This window comes from Monopterus albus, unplaced genomic scaffold (genome assembly GCF_001952655.1).
Source record: "Monopterus albus unplaced genomic scaffold, M_albus_1.0 scaffold117.1, whole genome shotgun sequence".
NCBI classification, from domain to species: Eukaryota; Metazoa; Chordata; class Actinopteri; order Synbranchiformes; family Synbranchidae; genus Monopterus; species Monopterus albus.
Genome location: NW_018127997.1, coordinates 900,470 through 918,496, shown reverse-complemented (window position 1 = coordinate 918,496; position 18,027 = coordinate 900,470). Strand labels below are relative to the sequence as shown.

At 40.1% G+C, this 18,027-nt stretch overlaps 1 protein-coding gene across 6 annotated transcripts in view; it reads left to right on the top strand.

The window, feature by feature from the left end:
- The window catches only part of ryr2a (ryanodine receptor 2a (cardiac)), a 252,899-nt gene that overhangs the window by 60,836 nt on the left and 174,036 nt on the right, over positions 1-18,027 (top strand). For all 6 annotated transcript variants that reach the window (XM_020611714.1, XM_020611710.1, XM_020611711.1 and 3 more), the window contains exons 3-9: positions 2,499-2,603; positions 6,838-6,912; positions 7,392-7,470; positions 8,401-8,513; positions 12,839-12,938; positions 13,350-13,446; positions 14,762-14,836. In XM_020611714.1, coding sequence (XP_020467370.1) covers positions 2,499-2,603; positions 6,838-6,912; positions 7,392-7,470; positions 8,401-8,513; positions 12,839-12,938; positions 13,350-13,446; positions 14,762-14,836 — 644 coding nt within the window. The remainder of the gene's footprint in view (positions 1-2,498; positions 2,604-6,837; positions 6,913-7,391; positions 7,471-8,400; positions 8,514-12,838; positions 12,939-13,349; positions 13,447-14,761; positions 14,837-18,027) is intronic.

The window sequence follows — 18,027 nt, the reverse complement described above, 5'->3', positions numbered from 1 at the left end:
GCATAGCAGGGTACCATAGTACATAATTAATTTTCATACTCATCAAAAAAGTCAGATCAGCCAAACTGAACGCCTATGGAAGATTTTTGAAGCGACATGTTCTTCACCACCATCAATCTGAAGAAAGCAGTTTGTCCTTTCAGCAAAATTAATATACTTGGAGAATTTAGGCCAAAAAGCCCTGAAGCTGTTCTGCAGCTTATAGTCAGCACCTTAAAAACATACTGACTGTGACAGTAGTGCGGTGGGTAGAGCAGTTGTCTCCCAACGAGAAGGCTGAAGGTTCGGGTCTCGGTGCTGGCAGTCCACGTGTTGAAGTGTCCTTGGGCAAGATACTGAGCCCCCCTGTTGCCCCCGATGGTTAGAGCCATTGGTTGAGGTGGCGCCGCAGATGGCTGCCATCAGTTCTGTACTGGAAACAAATTCCTTGTGTGTAACATACTTGGCCAAAAGGTGATTATCCTTAATAAAACGTTATAATCTAATCGTATTTGTTCAGTAATTTGTCATCTATCAGTAGTTCAATATCCATTCTTCTACACAGAATGAATTGACATGAAACAGTGGAATAACATGATGTTCTTTGTAAGCCATATTTGAAGTATGATGATGGGTATGTGTTTCTATGACACAGGCATCTTCTTAGAGCTGAATAGGTATGGTAATCAGGTCAAACTCTTCTTCCATATACCATGTTTACCATTTATTTATTTAAACAGGGACTTGTAATATTTTAATATCAAGGACGTAGGACTCCACGCTTGCGGTGTTTACTAAGCAATTTCGGAGTCGCGATTCCAGGGACTTGTGAGCTCACGGAAGCTCACGTGACAAAATGTGATTTCAGAGCAAAACAAACATGGAGGCAGATTGTTGTCAGCTAGTAGCATTTGTATGTTATTTTGTGTACTGAGGAAAAAAAGAGGAGCAAACAGTGTGGGTGAAGTCATGGCTGAGAAGAGCTGAGTTGAATTAGCCTAGTGGGACAGCTGAAGCTGAGCCTTAGAGAAACTTTGAAGTGTATTTTTACACAAAACAAGGGCTGTGTATTTTGACCCTCATTTCTTAGAGTGTACCTGCTTTGTAGGGGAGGTAATAGTGCGGTGGGTAGAGCAGTTGTCTTTCGACCCAAAGATTGAAGGTTCGAACCTTGGTACCTGCAATCCACGTGTTGAAATACTGAACCCCCGATGATTAGAGCTATCAGTTGAGTTGGTGCTGCAAATGGCTGCCATTGGTTCTGTACTGGAAACAAATTCCTTGTGTGCAACATACTTGGCCAGTAAAGGTGATTATCCATCCCCTGTGGAAACATTCATGGAGAGCTGGAGAAGTTACAGTGGCTAAGACCCCTTCTCTTGGACATGTCAATATTGTTTTAAGATCAACTTGAAAATTTCTGAGCCTATCCTTTAAGAGCCATTCTTTTTATCTTTGTGCCCAAATTACACTGCCTGCTCTAAATCCAGTCCATTAAGCAAGAGAGTTAGCAGCGGTGGCTGAGTGAGGTAGAGTGTGAATAAAGACAGCAGGTGGCATTAGCAAGCATAAAGCAGTGAATCAGAGAAAAACACATTATTTTCTGATTGTTGCTGATTGATTACATTCTCCACACAAATAAATGTGGCCACACTTTACAACTCTGCGGGAAAGGTTTTGTGTGAATGCAGCAGAATAGAAAGGAGGATGTGTACGTTTTGGCTGCATTCACACGAAACCCTTCCCTCACTTTGTGTATGGCTATGCCCAACTATCCCTATTACTCAGTAAGTGTGTTATTATGATTTTAATTAAAAGGTGCAAATCTGATTTTGACAACATCACCACCTCGGAGCAGACAAAACCTCTTGCACCCCTAGTGATCTTTGGTGCCCCCTTGAGGGCACTGGATGTCACTGCCATACCATAACCACAATTCTGTTAAGTGGTGTTACTTACCTCTACCTGTTCCTGCATTTTGTGTACCTCTACATATCACAACTTGCTCCACAGAATACTACCAGGAACCACTGTTTATACTTAAGGTTATGATAATGGGCTCAGATTTTACTGTAGTTCAGTTTCCATTTAGGATTTTAGTCATTTGTGTCTTTATTACTTGTTATCTACACATTTAAGTGCCCTTATGTTATTTTGGCATTCTTGGTTGTGATTTTGACTGCCCTAACTGTGCAGTTACCTTCTAGGGTGAAAAAAGTACAAGCTAACTAACTAAAGTAAAAGCTTACTAATAGAAAATAAAACTCTATTTAATGACTCAAGTAGTATAGCTGTGTTCTAGTTGGGTTGTTTAGAAAATTCAAAAAAGTAACAAAACTAAGTTTTAACCAAACATGCATAAATCAGTAACAGATTATTTCTATTTCACTGCAGCACCCAGTGGTCAAAAGTCTCCAGGGTGCTGCTATAAAAGAACTGAGTGTCCTGTACTGGACGGAGTGTTAAACATGTAAGAGTCAACATCAGTAAATCATCTTAGTTTCATTTATTTGTTTTAGAATGTACCCCCAGATCTGTCCATCTGCACCTTTGTGCTGGAACAATCACTATCTGTACGAGCCCTTCAGGAGATGCTGGCCAGCACTGAAGACAAGGCTGAGGGGGTGAGTATGAAGATACACACACACACACACACACACACACACACACACACACACACCAGGGAAGGGACTGTATAGTAGGCTGATGTCAGATGAGGCCTGAGACACCAGCATGATGACGCACACAGAGATATTGTTTGTGCCAGTAGGTTATGACCCAACGTTTCATGATATAGTTAAGCAACCTCTAGTGACCATAATAATTTAGACAGAAACAAAGGAGACAGATAGGTGATGTAGTGTACAGGGCTGAAACATAATTTTCACACTTTCTCACCACAGTGTGTTGGCAGTGCCCTCACAGGGGTTGGCAGTAGTAGTACAGCATTCTTTTTAAAACTGGAAGCCTGCAGGACCTAGGAAACATTCACATTTATTTCAAGGCTTCATTTACTTCCACTGCTGCAGATTGCTTGATCCTTGAAAATGACCTGTTTTATATGAAATTTCCATATATAATTTTAGTTTTTACTCTCATGATTTTTTGTTTGTTTTACACCTGGCAGATTATCTATTAGCCTTTTACCATTAAAGGTTACTCACTGGACTTGAACTGGTTTGGTGTTAAAAAAAAAGGTGAAAAAATTGACCCCAAACTTCTTAGGAGTAATATAACATTCACCGCTATCAAGCAACATGCTATAGTGCATGTCTGTTCTATACATGAGCTCACACACACTTTTTGGGAGCTATGCCTGATGCACATTTAGTAGAAAAAGGCTGATGTATCTCATCTTGATCAGTCATCTCTGTACATGGTCATGACAGCCTGGGGCAGACAGAAGTTAACCTTGAATGGGGGCAGGACACTCTTGGGCTGCACCACGGACAATCAGATGCAGGCTGAGCTGGCAAAGCAGCCCAAGATTGAATAAAAAACCAAACCAATTCTGATTTTTTTCATCTACTTTTTGCTTTTTATCAGACATTTTGTAGACAGAAAACTAAAAGAACAAGTGAAAACAATTATTTTATCATGGTCTGACAATTTTTGAATTTTTAATTCAATTTTCTAATTTTCTATTTTTCACTTCCCAAATAGTAAATTGAATTGAGAAGCACTACACAGACCTATTTGTAATAAAATACAAGGAGCTCCAAAGTGTTCATAATACAAAAAATTAAATAAGGTTTTATGAAATAGCTTATTTAAATAAATACAGACAATTTTATGACTATAGAATTGTAAAATAATCAAACATTTTTATAATTCAGCTCATTATTATGAAATTGCTCTTTTTGTTTTAATAATCTGTATCTTATTATGAGTCCCTGGTAGGCTAGTGGTTAAGGCGCAGCGCTCTCGCTGCTGCAGCCCGCGTTCGAGTCAGGGTTGCATCAGGAAGGGCATCTGGCGTAAAACACGTGCCAAATGTCAGCATGCGAGTCGTCAGTGTGACGATTCGCTGTGGCAACCTCAACGGGAAAAAGCCAAAAGTGACTTTCAATCTGTATATTATTATACAGTCAAAATGCCATTTTCCCAGAGTTGGCTTTTATCTTACAATGCAGTTTTCCTCAGTGTGCTGTTTCATAATGTATAATTCATAATGTAGTTTTTCAGCAGCAATGACTATGTCCGTCAATCAAGCCAAAGTGGGCAACAGCACATTCAGCATTGATTTAGGGCTGGTCTGGAGGTGCAGAGGATACTCCAGTACATTAGGTGATAGCATGGACCTCCAAATATAAAGCAACAACAAAAACAAAAGAAACAAGCTTATAGATGGAATGGCGTTGTTCCGTTTTGACTGGTGATGGATGAAGTGTAACACTCTAAACAAAGCAGGTAATTGAGAAACCCCATATTTTCACTGACATAATGCAGACATAGTATCTTTTTCAACCTTACAACAATTCTTTATAACGTTACAGAAACAAGAGCATTAATATTCTTGTTCTTGATTTCTCTAAGGTGCCATGTTTTGTCTTGTTTTTAGGTGCCTTTGATTTGCTTCTTGGAGGTTCCTGTGGTGTTTTGTTGTTCTTGTGGTGTTTCGTTGTCTGCTCTCTAATGCTGCTGGAACACTGGAATTTCCCATTGTGGGATCAATAAAGTCTTACCCTACCCTACCCATTAACAGACACGCAACATGTGTGTTTAAACCTTCCGTTAAATCCCACCGAGTAATGGAAACATCACTCCCTTTCAATTAGCGCCAAGGTCGGTAAATCCAACTGGTGGTCACTGCATCTTCCCCCACATGACCACATACAGTCCCAAAATAGTGAAATTAACTCAAACAGGTAGCGTAGCACCGACAATAACATCATGGATCATTAATCTGCTCATTAACCAGCAAAACATCACATGCAGCAGACACACTGGCCTCAAGCAGTCAAAACAAACAGGTACTGTGCTCTGAGGGAATCCAGCATTGATGAGCTGATTATTCACTGCTGTGGGGGGCTTCACTGGCTGGCTGCTTGTAGGTTAGACCTGGTCAGCTAAAACAGAGAGTCCCTGTACAGGAACATTCCTGGACATGCAGTAACCTCAGGCCCTGTATTTTTCTCCACATCCTCTGGTCACAGTGCAGCAGCAGGAGGGAAAATACCATATATCCACAAAACCGGACGCAGTCGAAAAACAATGGCACCTTGGATGCCAGGCAAGCTCACATGAATGTGCAAGTGCCTGGAGACTATGACCATAACTATTATGTAACACTTAATTTTGTTAGAAAAAAGTCTTGCCAGCGAGAGTTTGCAAGACATGTATAAACCAAGTTACTTCTGCATAGAAGTATTAGAACATACGCTCACCTCATTTTTGAACTTCAGGTCATTTTTAAATTGATATCTCTCCATTGTAACATTGTAGATAAGTCGGATAACAAGAAAAAACATGCCATGAGCTCTTTAGTGAACTCAAACGGTATTATGGTCTCTCGTAATAAAACGCACCAGTGCACAAACATTTGCACCCAAAGAAAATTGCATAAAAACTGTTTGAAACTACCCCAGCTTTGCACTGAGAAGAAAATGGAGCCCTCATTCAGAACTAAAGGAGCAGATTTAATACTACAGGTAGACATAAGAGGTTTTTCCATTATATTATACCAAAACTTGTCAAGCTGAGTTCATTACAGGTTCTGCATTTGCTCCCACTGCTGCTTTGAAGGTGCATTCCAGGAGCTAAATTTTGGCACCTGTCAGGAAGTAGTACTACAGTCAAGTACCAGGAATGGAAGGGGGAAGGGGCTGGGTGCATGCTGAGCAGTTGCTCTTTGCACATCAATCGTTAGCACTGCAAGTACGGTGTGTAAGGCACTTATACTAGTTTAGAGGTACAACCCCAAATCAGAAAAAGTCGGGACAGTATGTAAAATCTAAATTGAAACTGAATATAGTGATTTGTAAATCATCTGTGTCCTGTATTACGGTCCGTGTCAACCCGGGAGGTTATGCCAGGCGACGTGCAGGGTATACTGCTCATTAGGTTGTAGTAGTAGAAACTCAACTATTTAATAACAACAATTATTTGGTTCATAGTTAGCAGTCCTGAGTGTTTTTTTTTCTATTAAACCACCTTGAACTTTCCAGTGAACCTAATAAACCTATAAATCTATATCAGATGTACAGTACACAGATGTTGTCATTAAATAAAGGTCAGTGATTTATATCTTTACATTACTTATGCAAGGTTATTTGAGTAATCAGTGAAATGCAGCTGTTTGGGAAGCAGAGAGATGTGAGCTGTGGTTGGGAAGTTAGCCTGTGAATGAAGAGTTTTTGATTAGATGCACCACTCTAAACACAGTGTTACAGTGCACCCAAACAGGTTTAATTAGTCATGGAAGCCCAAAGCATAATCATGATTATTATTTCATTAGACAGGCATGGATGATGGCAATTATACCAGCAACTAGGGTTGTTAATATACAGTATTAGTGATATATTGATTTTCATAGAACACCTTTTAAATAAATACAGTATTGAAATTGATGCACTGAATGAGTGACTGGAATCTAAAACAATGCTGTTTAGCTTACTTAGCTTTTCAAATTATTGTATGTTAAACTTATAGCCTAGTGTTTTTGTTACATGGTTCAGCTGGCCTCTCCCTCTCTTGTCATGTCTGTACCTGTTTTGTAGGTATTTCTGTGTCTCACGTGTATTGATATTTCTGTTGTTTCTCACTCTGTTTCTATCCGCATAACTTTCTCTGATTTGTAACTCTACCCTTTTGTTCTCTGTCTCTTACATTATGTCAATACCTCTCTCTCTCTCTCAGATGGCCCAGGGTGGTGGTCATCGCACTTTACTGTATGGACATGCTGTCCTGCTGAGACACTCCTACAGTGGAATGGTTAGTTACACACACACATTTGTTTTAATTTCTTTCATTTATGTTGTGTGCCCAAGTGTAATTATCACCGTCCGTCTTATTATTAAAGGACCATTCTGACATTTCAGGAAATGTATATACTGTATAAAGTAGGCAAGTCAAAATGTATTTGCATAGCTTAATAGTACAAAGTGTCCTCAAGGGGCTGTACAGTCTATACACCCTCTGTTCTTTGACCCTTGAGTTAAATAAGGAATAACCTTTTAAGGGAGAAAATGGAAGAAACCTCAGGAAATGGATCAGAGGATTCATCCATCTTCAAGGATGGACAGACATAATAGATATTGTGTCTGGAGAATAATTCACAGTATTAAATACATCACATAGGTGGAGAGCTTGGTGTAAGAAAGCAGTCTGTTAGTTGATGCCCCGGTGTTGATGGATATTCTATTTGATGTGAAACATTGATTGAGCTTGATATATTCTGTTTCTGTATTTAGTACTTGTGCTGTCTGTCAACGTCCCGCTCATCCACAGACAAACTGGCTTTTGATGTGGGACTGCAGGAAGATATCACAGGTAGGGGTCAAACTGGTTTCTCTAACTGTGCAGCATGGTGAACATAGTGAAGAATTTAGCAACTAGGAGCTAGGTAGAGCTAAAGGAGAGAGAATGTTGGACTTGGATTCATCAAATGGACACTAGAACCACTCATCATGTTTCTCTGTGTCTGCCGGACGTGGAAATGAGCAACTGATTCCTCAGTATATTGTAGTGTTCTGCTCCTAGGAGATGAAAAACTCACTAATGCTGCTTTAGCTTGTAGTGCAGATCCTAAAGTTTACAAAATATGATACATATTAGAGGAATATACTGTAATAAATGTGGAAAATTTATTCACAAGGCCTAGAATATTACTTAAGTGGGAAAAGGGAAAATTCAATGTAACATTAGGTTAAGCAGTACAATCACCAAGAAATTTATTATTATTCCAAGTAAGCAGAGAAAGCTTTATTATATCGAGACAATTTGTTTTAATGAACAAACGTCTTGACTTGTCATTTCAGAATGGGGCCCAGGCTACATTAAGATGATTAGTTCTGAGTTAGCTTCATCTTGGTCCACTTTGGTATTTGAACTCGAGCCATAATTACAGTATCTCTACCTTATTTATGGAATAGAACTCTAGACTTCTGTTTTCAATGTTCAGGTTCATTCTGTCCATGTCAGATACAGCCTGACACTGACTCCAGACTCGATGTGTTTCCGCAGTGTTTTTCATTTTAGAACAAGCTCAAAAAAGTATAGCATTTTCTCTGTTCTTGTTGTCCTGCTTCTATAAATATGATGCAGATTACAGTACAAGCAAAACAGGATACTAGGAAAGGTGCACACAGGCTGTGGTGATGTACTGCAGTACAGTAGTTTATGTTGCTGTGTCAGTTTGAGTCATGGAAACATTGCTGTTCCATGAGCTTTTTCTTTCTCTGTGTGTCTCTTTGTGTGTAGGCGAGGCGTGCTGGTGGACCATCCATCCAGCATCAAAGCAGCGTTCAGAGGGAGAGAAGGTTAGAGTGGGAGATGATCTCATTCTGGTCAGCGTCTCCTCTGAGAGATATCTGGTCAGTAGCAGTTGTGTGTGGGAACGTGTGAAGAAAGGGGGGCTATCTTACTATCACTTTCACTTTGTTACTTTTTGTTTCCTTCATTGCTTTTGTCCCTCTAATTTTTTTCACTTAATCATTACATTGTTTGTTTCTCTTTACCATATCCTTTCTTTGCTCCTCAGTGCTCATTCATTCTTAGTAATACTGTCTTACCATGGACAAAACATGTAGGAAAGGTAGGTGCAATACCAAGCCTTGCTCAGAGCACCAAAATAAATGTAGATGACTATTCAGATCTGATAAAAATTTATCTCAAATGATTAGCCACAAATTTTGGAATTTTAATTATTTAAAATTTAAATAAATTGAAAATCTAGTAACATTAGTGTTTACTAGACACTATGTAAACACTGGGGCATATTTACTAAACCTGTTGCAAATTACTGTCAGGTGTGGAATATATTCCGGCACCACAATTTTTTTATTTAGCAAGTATTTGCCAACACATGGTTTAAATGAGCACAGACACAGCTCTGTTAATTTGAATACACCTCCACTTTGGATCTGCTCCCTGAAGACTTTTGCACACATGTGAACCTAGAGGAAGTGTAGCAGAAAGTCTAAGTTTACAGCAACTGAACTTTAATATGGTTGAAGAAATCAACAAACACATTTTGAAACTTCAGTAGTGTAGTGTCTGGCCAGTCAAACCATCTTTTATTTTGTTAATTTGAAGCATGTTTGAACTGAAAGCCTGTAAAAGTCCCTCACATTCTTCTCTGGTGAGTGATGCGATTTACCCTCTCCCTCCTCAAACAAGCTGTTAATTCCAAAGAAACCTCTGATGAATAACATGTGCCATGCTGCTTTCTGTTGACGATAAATTTACGCCCCAGTTCCCTCTGTCACAGCGGTAGTAAATTAGGTGCTGGTAGTATTTCTATAAATACCCTTTTTTTTTCCTCCTGGATTTTTTTGTCCATGAATGGGAACAAAATACATATTGTATGAGACTCAACACAAATTCTGTCGGTGTCACATTTCCTCTGTTTCTCCAAACCCCACTGCGATTCCCTAGTAAATATGAACAAATGCAATTTCCTTGTTTAGTGCCAGAAAATGAGCCGCAAAACCTTAGTAAATATCCCCCATAGTGTTTACAGATAGTTATAATTATATTGTACCTCAATATATATCATCATTAGAATAGCAATGTAATCTAGGTAGGCTAACTGGAGTAATTGTACGGGAGAAGCTGACTTCAGACAATATTAGAGCAGAAACCACAAAAACTACCTCTCATTAAAATAGAGTATGTTTTTCTATACACTAAAGCACAAACCATACAACCAAGACTAATTAAGTATAACAAACACAGGGCACAAATGAATAAGTCTTTGTTATATTGGTAAGGATATGTACAGGCGTGTGTGTGTGTGTCACTGGAAGAACAACATAACACTAGGCCCAGGTGCAATCCATACTGGTGTGCTCTCGGAACCATAATTCAGTTCCTATAAAAGGGCAACTAATCACTTGTACAAAAAACAGACTGCCAGCCATCTTCGTACTTATAGTCTCACTAATCATTTAGAAAATAGCACACACTCACACAAGCACAAATGAACATAAAAAACAAAAGGCTATGGACACTGTGGCAGATGCAACATGGAGCTAAATCAATAGTTATGGTATATTACACCTGCTAACTGTATGAGCAATATAAACACCAAAACACGTGCTGTCCAACAACTATAGGCTAGTTCCGAACAGGGGAGTATGCACATTTTTAGCACTGCCTAATGCAAACACACATAAAACTGTGTTGCTACATTGTTACTTGCAATTAACCCATCTTCCTTAGTATAGCCCCCCCTGAATCTGTCAGAAAATAGCACAATACTCACACAAAGAGAATAACCAACAATAACTGGAAAGGCTGTGTCACACCGTCATGGACAGGAACAGACAGTCAGCAGCAGAGTAAAGGCTGGCGCAGAGCTTGTACATTTTTTAACATCAACTAAGATAATGTAAACACACAAAACTGTACTGGTACATTGCAACTTGCAACTCACCAACAGCTAGAAAATAATGACTGTAACACAATGGCATGATTCTCCTTATCTATAGTTCCCCTTTGTGGTGGTGTCCTACAGGGTTTAATAATCAGCTATCTCCCTTTTCAGTTTACATGATCCCATAAGATCATACACATATTAGACATATTATTAATTTCCATTTTTGTTCAAATATTTGTCCATCTAACCATCCATCCATTTTCTTACACGAGATTGGGTCTTGATAGCAGCACGTTCAGCAAGGCAGCCCAGATGTCCTTCTCCCCGTCAACATTTTCCAGCTCCTCTGGTGGGATCTCGAGGCGTTGCCAGGCCAAATGAGATATACACTCTCTCCAGTGTGTTCTGGGTCTGCCCCAGGGTGTCCTACCAGTTGGACATGCCCAGAAAACCTCCAAAAGCAGGCACCCTGGAGGCGTCCTGATGAGATGCCTTAACAACATCAACTGGTTCCTTTCCATAAGAAGGAGCAGTAGTTCTATTTCGAGCCCCCTCATGGATGTCTTAGTTCTGCACCCTATCTATAAGGGTAAGTCTGACCACCCCACGAAGGAAACACGTTTCGGCCACTTGTATTGGCATTCTTATTATTTTGCTCACTACCCACAGCTCGTGACCATAGGTGAGGGTCGGCGCATAGACTGACTGGTAAATTGAGAGCTTTGCTATTCAGCTCAGCTCCTTCTTCACCACTACGGACTTGTACAATGTTCGCATTACTGCTGATGCTACCCCTATCCGCCTGTCAATCTCAAACTCAATTTTACCCTCACTCACGAAAAAGACCCTGTGATACTTCAACTCCTTCACTTGGGGCAGCAACTCACTCCCAGCCCAGAGGGAGAAGTCCACCATTTTCCAGCAAAGCACCATGGCCTCAGACTTGGAGGTGCTAACTCTCATCCTCACCGCTTCACACTCGGCTGAAAACCACCCCAGTGCGTGCTGGAGGTCATGGTCTGATGAAGTCAGCAAAACCACATCATCAGCAAAGATCACAGATGTAATTCTGAGGTCTCCAAACTGGACCCTTTCCTCCGCCCGGCTGTGCCTTGAGATCCTATCCATGAAAATCACAAACAGGATCAGTGACAAGGGACAACCCTGATGGAGACCAACACTAACTGGGAATGTGTCTGAGTTCTTGCCGAGTATGTGTACTGTTAGGTATTTTTAGTCAGATAGAAACTGGATAGGTACTTTATGTATTAGAAATGTTTAGTGGAGATAGGGTGTCTAGTTAGACTGTTAAATGTTTAGGCCTGCTTATGAGTTTCTACAGGGTACATCTGGTCAAGGATAACTAGAGAGAAGAGTTGATGACTGTTAACAGACAGGGTGTTTAATATTATTATTACGACGTGTATAACTGTAGCCTTAGCCATAATATGTTCTTATGTTTAAGTCACGACATGTACTAGAGGTCGTGAGAATGTTTTTAGTTACACACCACTTAACCAACAGACATACACACATTGATTTGCTTCATGTTTTGACTACTGCTATGACCAGCTGTAAAGCTGGCAACAGAGACGTCCCGGTTGACGTTTCTGTGTAGTATGGGGCTAGCCCAACCGAGGGGATATAATGTATAGGCCTGGTGGGTTCAGGGTCTTTCATCTTACATCTGCCTGCGTGCATGTTGGAGGTGCAAGATATCTGAGCGTGTAATGTTAATTTTACCTGTGATCCTTTGAATAAATCAGCACTGTTTTGAAGTTACTTGGACTGTCTCGTCTCTCAGAGTTAGCAATGGTAAGAAGAACCAAAATAGTTCTACAACAGTACACAACGCTCACTCTGGTTATACAAGGAATGGTTGAATATTTGTACATACGACAATTGTTTTTAAAAGTAAGTTTTTTAAGTAACAATACATTAAACATTTAAAACAAAGTCTCATTCTGGAGATTTACATTTACTTTTCTTCATTTCATAAATCAATATGTCATTTTCTCAGGGGCCAAACGTTTGCATACAGCATTATTGCAACATTTAGCTGCATTTCTTTAAAGGGCCCTTCACATCTTTATGACTCTATCTCTCTGTTCCATCCTTTCTTTTTCCTGTCTGTCCATCTTTTGATGACCTGATGCATGTGGAGAATTGGGCTCTCAATGGCCATATTCGGTGTGCCTTTCTAAATTGCTAAAAACAGGACTCCAATTCCGGAACATGTTCAGTGTTTGTGTGTAGTGTTCAGTCTGGTGTGTCAGTAAATTGTTTATAAAATTGGCTTCCATGTTTCTCTTTCTGCAGCATCTGTCCTATGGTAATGGTAGTCTCCATGTAGATGCAGCCTTTCAGCAGACTCTCTGGAGTGTGGCTCCCATATGTTCTGGTAGTGAAGTAGCACAAGGTACACTTGTGTGTGTTTCTATCTTCTCTTACCATATGCTTGTATTGTGCTTTTTGATCTCTTAATGTTTTGCGTTTACATATTGTTCTAAAAATGTCTCCTAAATTTGTACAAATGTGTGAAGTTCGGTTGAAATATCTGGGGACATGGGTTGCACCAGGCTAGCCAAGATAGCATGGGTACTATTTCTGGTGCTTTTTAGTAAACCTGGCTGTCCCTTTCTCAGGAGTGTAATTCATGTGTTGAGCCCCACTGTCCTTTATATCTGCCCTTCCCTTTCTAGTTTCCTTCCTCTGTGCTGTTCTCCCCCTCCTCAGACTCTTGTTCTTTCATTAATTTTCTCTCTTAGCTCTTTCTGTTTTTTCTCTAATGACATTTACACCTTTCTTCCCTTCTGCTTTCTGTCTGCAGGTTTCCTGATTGGAGGGGATGTCCTGCGTCTCCTTCACGGTCACATGGACGAGTGTCTGACTGTTCCATCTGGAGAACATGGAAATGAGCAGAGGAGGTAATGTGTACTGATAATCACAAACTGGACTGATTTATGAGCTCAGGGCTGTCATTTTGTTGTTGGTGTTAACAGAGTGATGTAATATTGTAATAAATGTTCAACGGCAAAAAATTACCAGCATGGTAAATACACTTAAGCAATTAAGTATAACAACTATGAGCAGAGTATCTGTGCTGCCTCACACTGAGCTCCGCCTTCAAAAGAGCAGGCTCATTGAGACACGACTGGTTGAAATGTTGTGCTGAGAAAACATCCTTACATTCAGTGGCACTCACTTTTTATTTGTAATTTCATTGCAGCAAGATTTGAGAATTGACTTTCACTTGTTTTTCTGATGAGGGGTTAAAATAATGCCCAGGACCAGGGCTCCACGCTGCAGGCTGGTAACACCATACCAACACCATGAATTATGTGGCACTTAAGTGTATGCAAGGTGCGAACTACAATGGAAAATGAAATGTAGTGTGCTACAATATGACATATAACTTAATTATTATTATTATTATTAATAGCACTTCATTTATTCAATAATGCATTGCATCATGGCCTGAGAAGTAGGCTATAACTGAGGGGTGATTTAAAAAAAAAAACCCAGTGGTAAGTTACACATCCAACAATCAAATACATCCCCTTCAAAACTGATCTGCATTTGCAGTTAGTCACATAGGAATGCAGTTTTTGGGAGAGAGGTTTGGCTCATTTGTCCAAAGGAACATGCCCAAAATATTAAACTATCATCACAATCCACACAAAATATAATTATGGTTTAAAGCGAAGCCTGACCACAGGGCTTTTTCTTTGCTTCTAAGTTGGCATTTGTATAGTAGCTATTGTTTGTGTATGCACTGGGTGCTGTACTTGTGAGTGTAGGCTGAGCGCCCCCTACAGGCATTATACTGTAACACATGCCATGCTGCAGGACAAATGATGAACAGTAGCGGTGAAAGTGGCCACTTATTGCGGCAAAGAGTGACACTTTGAATGCCTATATCTGTACATGTGGTTCAGAGCAAAGTAGTCAGTCGGTGAGGACGCCGGCGTTCCATCTGTGCATTGTAGCTGTGTTTCCACTGTCAGCACTTAAAGAGCAGTACACACTTCACTTAACCGTCACCCGGCATAACCTCATGGGTTAATGTGGACTGTCCTACTTTTGCATAATTGTCTTGAGGATATTTTGTGTTATAAATGTGCATCTACAATGTAATCAGCAACCAAAGTTATTAAATAGCAGTGGAGAATACTCAAGTCAAGTACAAAAGCCTCAGATATGTACTTAAGTACATTGTTATTGTTTTATTTTGACTCCCAGGTCAGTGCACTATGAGGGGGGAGCTGTGTCTAGTCATGCCAGGTCCCTCTGGAGGCTGGAGACATTGCGGGTTATGTAAGTACAGGATACAGTACACACACTACACACTGTACCGGTTTCCAGGTTGATAACCAGTAGCTGTCAAGTTGACTGAAGGGTTGAAGTATTTTACAATTTAATTGTAAATTTCAAGTGATAATGCTCTTTTGTAATTGCACTCCCTGTTTCCATGCTTGTTCATCAAGAAATTATTCCCATATGCAACCACGATACGTATCATACATTTCTTAGCCATTTCTTGCAAGTGAAGACTTGCTGCTGCTACTTTTAGCTAATTTCCTGATCCAGATCACCTGTTAATAATGCCAGGCGTGAATGGAGTCATTGATTGTACATTTCTGTTTGAGGCTTGCCAGTAACTTTGCTGGCTATTAGAACGATCCTGGAGAGTTTATTCCCGAACATACAAATTCAGGTGACCATACCAAGCAGAAATACAGTATGAAAAGTTAAACCAGCGAGGTACTTTCAATTTCACTGGTTCTATTATGGTTCCATATATACATAGCTTTTTGCTTTTGCTTTAGCCAGAGTGGAGAATAGGTGGTATAACACCACTGCAATTATGTCATAATTAATCAAAAAAATCAACTTAAATTGGCTTGATTATTCAGCTTCAAAATAATTCCAGTGCTATCTCTATCATATACATTATGGCAATTCTTACAGTAAACAAATACAATAAAGATAGCAATCTGTATTTTTATGTACATTCTGTAAGGATCGCTTGACACAATAATGAGCGAGCAGTAAGAACAGACCCAGGCGGCTGGCTTCGGTGCAATAGGTGGATTTATTAACAATGGTGAAACAGGGGTGCAACACAATATACAACAAACAAGAGTAAATGACTGAAATGAATATCATCGGGTGACGACCAGCATTTGTGAAGGAGTTTTGTCCATGAAGTGATGAGGTTGGGCTGCGAGGAAAAGCGACACTCCTGAGCTGGTCAAGGTGGTGATCCGGTTGACTGTGGAGTGGCAGAGAGACGAATTAATGAGGAGACTGTGCATCGACCTGTGGAAGAGGTAGGCGGAGCTGGGGGAGTCCCGGTCCAAAGGAGAGGTCCAGGCTAAGTGACAGGAGACGCTAGAATTGTAAGAAACAAGACGTGGAACACGGGAGACAAAAGATGTAATCCGAACATAGAAATGAAGGCTAACAACTAGAAAGAACCAGCAAGGGAGTGAAGGTAAAGCCGAGTATAAATAGGGAGTGACAAAGGAGGCGCAGCTGAAGAGTGTCAGAAAATCAGGACAGGTGTGTTAATCAAGAGAGTCAGTGAGAAGGAGCAGACTAGAGCGAGAAAGAGAGAAGAGAGGAAGGTGCAGCCGGGCAACCCTAACACATTCTTGTGTTCCCGTACAACGTACAACCCTTGGGGAACAACTTTTCTTTATTCAGTTGTGTTCGTGAACATAGCCAAAGCTCATTACTCTCACCGAACTGTTGTACCCCGTACTTTTTACCATACTGACTCTGAGAGACGAGGCAGTCCAAGTAACTACAAAACAGTGCTGATTTATTCCATGAACACAGGTAAAAGTTAACATTACACGCGTCCCGGTTGACGTTTCTGTGTAGTATGGGGCTAGCCCAACCGAGGTGATAAAATGTATAGGGCTGGTGGGCTCAGGGTCTTTCATCTTACATCTGCCTGCGTGCATGTTGGAGGTGCAAGACACTTGAGCGTGTAATGTTAACTTTACCTGTGATCCTTTGAATAAATCAGCACTGTTTTGAAGTTACTTGGACTGCCTCATCTCTCAGAGTTAGCATGGTAAGACGGACCATACCCTACACAGTAATAACAGTAAACATCAAACTTCAGCTCCACGGTGTGGAAACAGTGATAGGAAAGGCATGGTGCACAGTGATGGTCTTGTTTGGTGGCGACAAAATTTGATATGTTCAAACATTTAACTTCTGCAGCACCTGTAGATAAGTTTCAAGTCAAAGCAAAGACATTTATCGACAGAAGTGTTGCTTAAATAGAGTTTTCATAGGGCATGGGAGAATTTATCTTAATTTATGAATAGAAATATTCTAGTACTGTTGTTATCTTAAATTTGTGCTACAAATGGAAAAATATTTTATTATTTGCTTAAGGTAGGCCATTATTACATGCACATTTTAAGTTTCACAAAGAAGAATCTTATTGTTGAAATCTCAGCAATGAATTGCTTTTCACACATGGCAATTCTTACTGTAGTTTGCATGTCAGATTGTCGTGACACAGTGTGTCGATTGCCAGATCGAACTGCTAGTAAAGATGAATTGAGGCTTGCTTTCAAAGAGAGCAGCAGCAAATATAACAGAACCACTAAACAAGCTTGTACAGAAGGGACAGATTACATGGTCCAGTAGTAATCTCAGTGGTTGCAGTGAATGTGCTGCTGAAGTCAGGCAGCCTATAAAGCCTATAAAAGATAACAGCATGGACACTCAGCAAACAGCGCCAGGTAGATCAGTGAGTTTTAACTGTGCAGCAGAGGGATTTTAGTTTGGGCTGTTGTGAAAGAGTAAAGCCTGTGAGGTTCTGAATAAGCACAGTAACTGTCAAGCTGAAACCAAAAGGCTAACTTTGACAAACAGTTTCCATAGAGCAGGATCATCCAAAACAATAAACTAGAAGGCATCTTTCGGTTTGGTTTACAGTCTGTTGTTTAGACTTCGGACCAAGGAACAGCATGCCAAAACAAGGACAGTATGTTGGGGAGGCGGGTCCCTCTCATGTCTGAAGAAACTTATTGTTATCTGCGATGGCAGATGAGCTGTCGAACCATCAACAACTAGCATGACTAATGGACGATATGAGGCCAGTGATTTACTGCAGAATTTAATAGATTTTGAGGGATGGGATCTGGAACTGAACACAATTGGAGACAGTGAAATGCACTATCATGAAACGGACGAAGGCATTGACCCTGAAGAAAACTTTTTCAAGAACCTTGAAAATAACTGCAAATATTACACGGATGAGCAGTTTAACAGCAATGTCAAGACGGAAAACAAGCTATCATTAATTCACTTTAATAGCAGAAGTTTATACGCGAACTTTCAGAGCATAAAACATTATCTTAGCAGTCTAAAACATTCTTTTAATATAATTGCTATTACTGAAACTTGGATCAACACTGTAAGGGGAATGGATTTTGACCTTGAAGGCTATGACTTGGTATGCACAAACAGAGAGAATAAGA